Source organism: Pterocles gutturalis, unplaced genomic scaffold (assembly GCF_000699245.1).
Source record: "Pterocles gutturalis isolate BGI_N339 unplaced genomic scaffold, ASM69924v1 scaffold25128, whole genome shotgun sequence".
NCBI lineage: Eukaryota > Metazoa > Chordata > Aves > Pterocliformes > Pteroclidae > Pterocles > Pterocles gutturalis.
In genome coordinates, this window is record NW_010123910.1 from 27,571 (window position 1) to 33,570 (window position 6,000).

Sequence of the window (6,000 nt, forward strand, 5' to 3'; positions counted from 1 at the left end):
ATCCAGGAAGAATTCAACACCAAATGTTAAAAAACAAAACCAAAAAAACAAACAACCAAAACCAACAGAGTTTCATGGAGGAAGAGAACTTGCCATCACGCACCCACAGGGGAAAAATGTTTTTCTTTTAAACCATTATGATACAGTACAGATCACTGCTGCCTGAAAGCTAAGATAAATACAGCTACCCACAGTGTCTATCAGAAAGAATAATCACTTCAGAATTGCTTCAGTGTCCACCTGTATTATTGTATTTATTTAGACTGGCAATTTTGATTTAGATCATCTCATGGTGGGAAAAACCTTGTTTGTAGTTGTTCTTGCTTATCAACCAGGAAAAAACCTCCATCACCAAAATATGTGTACAGCTTCTGTTGCTTTAACGGAATGTGGTGCATGTTCATCTCAGCTGGAGTTGGATGAGAATTAATTGCACTGTAAGATAATGCTCTTAACACTTGCCTACTTCTTTTTGTACCGAAACAAGCGGTTCTTATGTCTTCTGCATAAGTACTAAACAGGATTTAAAATTTTTTGTTAGTATTCTTGTAAGAGTGTATTTGAATGTTCACTTTTAGTATCTGCTTCCACCTTTCCTTTGAGATATAAATACAAGGTGCTGCATGTGGTTCCTTGGTTCGTTCTTATAATAACGATCTTGCACATTAAAATACCTTCCTCTCCCATTACTTAACACTATTTAAAACTTTCATCATCCAACGTGCCTATGAAGGCTGTAGACAATTTACATGTTTTAGCTGGAAGCCTTGCTGTACTAGCTTATTCTTAATATGTAAAGAGTAATATTTACACAAAATATCCAGTCTTTCCCTGGGTGCATTAAAAGACTGCTATTCATGCCACTACACTTAAGGTCATGTCAGTATTTCCATTACAAATTCTTTATTTACAGATACCAGGCATAAAACTCATTGCATGAAGTCACAAGGGCTTCAGAAAAAACAACAACACTAGTTCAGAAGGCTGTCCTTTTTTGTTTTTTCTTTTATGAAGTCCTCCAAATCTTTAAGCCTATGGAGAACCTAATTAGAGTCAACGGAGAAACCTCCAGGGGGTACAATATAAAGCATTTAATGTGTAATTTTGAGTTCTAGGGTCACATGGTGTTATGCTCTCTCTCAGGCAGAACTCCTAGTGTTTGTCTCTCGGCCACATGAAAGCTACAAAATTGTATTAAATATTTAAGCATCTCCAAAATGGATTTAATCTCTCAGTCTTTTCCACTGCCGCTAACTGAGCTTACTGTTTCTGAAGCTTCACACTCTGCCTCATGATGGTTGGGAAATATCTCTTCCAAAATATGAGACTTTGGGAAGGCAGCGTACACAGTACAAACTGTGTTACAGGCTGCTTTTAGAAATGAATGCAAAGTGAGTTCTGGCAATCTCTGCTCCTGACGTCTAACTCAGGATGCCCTCCTTTCTGATTTTCCTTCTATGTTGAGAAAGATGAGCCGAGACAGTAAGTTGTCTTTGACTTTCTTTTTTTCTAGCACCTTTCTTGGCTCCTGTGCTTGGAATAATGGGGATAACTTTCATTTTGGCTTGCAAGTGTGGGGAATCTCATCTGTTTCTCTAACCAAGTTTGTCAAAATTTGAATTGCTTTCAAATAACCTGTACAGAACAACCTTTGCACAGTGAAAGATGTAGGTGGCTAAATGTAGCACACGCTCCTGAAACAGTCTGTTTTAATTCTGGCATAAATTTACAGAGTGCTGTGCATGCCATTGCTCCTCTCAATTCCCTCCCTACTTGAGTCCAATATGCCGTCATCCATCCTTTGCAATGCACCACTGAAACACGCTCCTCTGAAAGCAGCCTGAGCTCCAAGAGAGGAGTAGTGCTGCTCCTTACCTTCATGGATCCCACCAAAGACGTGGAGTTTGGGCCTTACTCGCCTCTGCACCGTGTTCAACAGTTCCACACAACCCACTCTCTGCAGCTCCTTTGGAACCCAGTCTCGAAAACCTGCAGCCAAAACGCAATCGATGCTATTAATTTTTGCTATTCAGGTAAGGTTTCGCGTAGTCTTTCAGGAAGTCATAATTCACGGAAGGTTTATTACATTATCTGTAGTCGTAACCTCTCCATTAAAGCACACAATGGCTTTTAAGAAATGTTTCACTGTCACTTTGTCTTCCTTAAGATTTCCTCCCTCCATCTGCATTAATATTTCTCTGGATGTGATTTGGTTTTTTAAACTATGGGTTTAAACTCATCTTACACCTTGAAACCCTGGACATTTATTCCCGGCACTGCCGTAGATTTTTCTTCCCTTTCCCCTGGCTCTTACAGCAGTCAGCTTCCCAAGCCAGGTAGGTGGCTACTCCAGAAATGAAGATCGGCTGATCTACGACCTGATACCTCTGCCACCCCAAAGATTTAAAATACAGTCTCCCACAACTTCCAGAGGACCACAGTCTGCAAATGTCAGGTTACTTCTGAGCCCCCGGTCACCAACAACAAGCAATGGAGCAAAATAGCTTCCAATAAGTTAGTGCTAATTGCCCACGTTGCCACTCAGTCCTACGGATAATATGGAAAAACGCACAAAGCTTGACAGCAGTTATTACAGAAGTCTGCTGCCTGGACTGGCACTGATCAGGATCAGCAGGGCAAGAAGAATAAGGAGCAGAAGGGAAATCAGGAGCCACATCCAACTGCAGCACCGTTCTCCTGACTTTAAAGTAATTACACCTTGTGCCAGGTAGTAAGAACATGTTGTGACATGAACTTGACTGAATTTTGGAGAGAACAAAGAGTCCAATTACAGCTCTACCTCCCTTAATATTTATGTAATTTTAAAAGCAGCATTTTGTCAATATGATCATGCAGGCTGAGACCTAGACCCCCTCCTTCTAGGCACAGTATTAGCACCCAATCTGTGTCTGTAGTTAAACTACAGTGCCAACCTTTTGAAACTGAACTTCATTATCTCTATCAAAACGAAACTTTAAGTATGCTTATTCAATTACAGCACTCATTAGTGTCTGCAGCGTCGCAGTATTTCTAGATGAACCCAATTCACAGCAGATGGATTAGTAACCAATTTAAAACAGCACCCATGAAACATTATAAACATTCTTGTGGGTTTTTTTTGCTTCTTTGGGAAAATAAACAGATTAAAAGAGTGCTATTCACAGCACTGCAATATCCGGCACGCTCCGCTGCCAGGGGATGGTGTATCTCTGCTTCATCAACCCAGCATGCTGGTAGCTCCAGTAAGATTACAGAGAGAATTTGCAGATCATCTTACAACTTTCTCTAAGTAGTATTACAAGAGTAACCAGGATATAAAAGGAGAAGTAAGTACATTACTGGTCGAAAATTTTCTGGACTTTTTTTCTTCCTTAGCTCTGCTTAGACTGCTGACTCTTCACTTAACTGCGGTACAAAACATAAGCAAGCTTTAATTCCTGACTCCGCAGTCACTGAGAAGCTCTGCGAGAGCACTGAGCCAGCCTGGTAGCACTTAAATGCTGCTTTATAATGGCACTCTGCAATTCTGGGAAGTTTTTTTTATATTCACTGCCATCTCCAAAGTCAGTGACTTCCCATGATCACGCGATAATCTGACCCCTGGATTTCAAGAGCTCACTAAAACCCTGACAAAATCACAGTCTGATAACAATAACAGTGACGAAGAAGAGACTGGCACCCTTCCTTATCCTGATAAGCCACATTTATAAAAGGCAGATGCTCAGTTGTAAAACCAACTGAAATATTTAAAATATGGTCCTAGGCCACTTGCCACACGTGTCTTAAAGAAAAGCAGTAAATAATACGTGATACTGTCTTGTGGTGTGCAGGATAGGGAGAAGATAGAATTTTCCAGTGGTTTTAGTGTGGCTTCAGTCATTGCCAAAACTGTGTACTCCTGCCTCTGCTGAATGATCATCTTAGTGTCTTTTTGAGACCATCAGAACTTAGTTTATAACTTAGAATTCAAATGGGGATTGGTGAATTACTCATATTTACAAGGCAAGCAAAATTTAACTAAATGAAAAACTTCCACTACTTCATAAAAAAAAAAACAAAGCATGCATTCATAGACTTGTGCTCACCTGTCATTATTTCAAGTAAGGAACAATTATCTGAGAACATAATTTTATTCCTCCACAAATTTGCTAGAAGCCAATTATTATCTTTATAACTACTGTTACATATTCTAAGTTTACAAGGACATTATCAAGGAGAATATGTGACTACATACTCCTGAACTCTTGATCACATGCTCTAAAGCCTTAAGGAAACACATAATTCTAGTGGAAAAATGTTTTAAAAGTTTTAGTCAATCTCTGAAAAACCATATGGGATTGGAAACTGTCAGATGAATACTGTTCTTTAATAAAATGTCAAACTATAATAGTTATGGAGTCAGATAATTGATCTTCCCTAGCTTAAATTTAACAAAAAAATTTTTTTATTAAGAAAACACCTGGAAACTCCAGATCTGCTAAACCTAATCATCACTTCTTCCAAAAAGCTTTTAAAATTCCTAGTTTTGAGTTAGGGTGTGATTACAGTATAGCTTATAGCATTACTAATTTTGCTTATTTTGAAAGTAGAATTCTCATGCAAAAAAATCACGCACAGCTTTTGTTTCACTTACCAAGGGGAGGTCCATGTGTCATTAGTATATCAATTCCCTCAGGAATAAGGTTCCACTTGTCTAGCAAAGACTGACCTCTGGGTAGGTTAAAGCCCCATCCATTAAACCACGGTGTCCTTTGGGGAGGAAAATAAGATGAACTGCATCAGTGTAAAATAAAGATCTCTTCCCTTCTCCAATTTTTCTGAACTAAAATAATTTCTGTACTTCAGAGGCTACTTGCAGACAGTCTTTCTGAAGGGGATGTTGCTAAACCAGACTGGTTCAAATACATACATACACACACTAATCCATACGTTTGAATTTAGATTAATATCCTATGCTCTTTCTGTACAAGAGTATTCAGCCCCAGGGGCATTTATCCACCAGAGAGAAGGGAAAAAAGTTAAAATAACACAGACTAAATCTAAAGCTTTTTTCCCCAAGTTTGGGGATGTAAGAACTCCTTCTTTATGTTATGCACTAAACCAAACAAATATCTCAAAAGCTTTTGGAGGCAAGACAATTTCTCAGAGCACAAGGCAGCTAGTGGGTAGCAGCTCAAGGGGAAGGCTGCATGATGCTGTGGGTATAAACACCATCCTACAATATTCCGCTAAACTCAAACTGGCTCCTTTTAGCACTTCTGATATCAGAACAGTGTCACATAACCTGGCTTTGAACTCCTGAGCCTTGTAGATGTCTTGATCACACAATGTTCAGCCTCACATTAAGTTTTTAAAGAGATCTTATAATTTAAAATTCATTTAGTATTTCTTAAGGAAAACAGAGATCCTCAGCCTCCTCCACTGTAGCATAGCATTGTTCGGAGACACTGAATGCAGGCATGCAGTAAGGAAAAGCAGACCTTCCAGGAGTATTTTCCCAATGTGTAACAGCCAAACTGAATCATTTTGCTGCAGGTATATTGTAATAAAGCCTTTCCTTATCAGGTAGGTACACAAAGAATTGTTCTGAAGAGATACTATTTATACCTGTTACTAATAACTTTTTATACAGCTGCTACTACCGTACTAATTTTAAGAGTTTTCATCCCTTTGTGTGCTTCCTAGAGCTCAGGCAACAGATTTAGACTGATTGGCTTCATTTTCTAGATAGGATACCCCTGTCCTAGCCCTAGTCATTTGGGGGCATCTTTCCGAGAGTTCAAGCTACTCCTGCTGTCTTCTGTGTACTGCAGTTCTGAAAATAAAAAATAAAAACTGAGGGAAAAAAAACCTAACCACAAACCAACCTTAAAGAAAAGCATACCTGTTAAAAAGAGAGAGATCATTAAGAGTCCTACAAAATTTCATTACACAATCTGCCTCCTGCATCCTCTAAATTATGCATTTTCAGCCTCGAATCTGCATTTAAGTGGAAATTTC

The 6,000-nt window shown here is 39.0% G+C and overlaps 1 protein-coding gene across 1 annotated transcript in view; it reads right to left on the bottom strand.

The window, feature by feature from the left end:
- The window catches only part of LOC104465166 (metallophosphoesterase MPPED2), a 98,449-nt gene that overhangs the window by 1,378 nt on the left and 91,071 nt on the right, over positions 1-6,000 (bottom strand). The window contains exons 4-5 of the mRNA XM_010078104.1: positions 4,634-4,749; positions 1,876-1,989 (exon numbers count right to left, since the gene is read on the bottom strand). Of these exons, the coding sequence (XP_010076406.1) occupies positions 1,876-1,989; positions 4,634-4,749 (230 nt within the window). The remainder of the gene's footprint in view (positions 1-1,875; positions 1,990-4,633; positions 4,750-6,000) is intronic.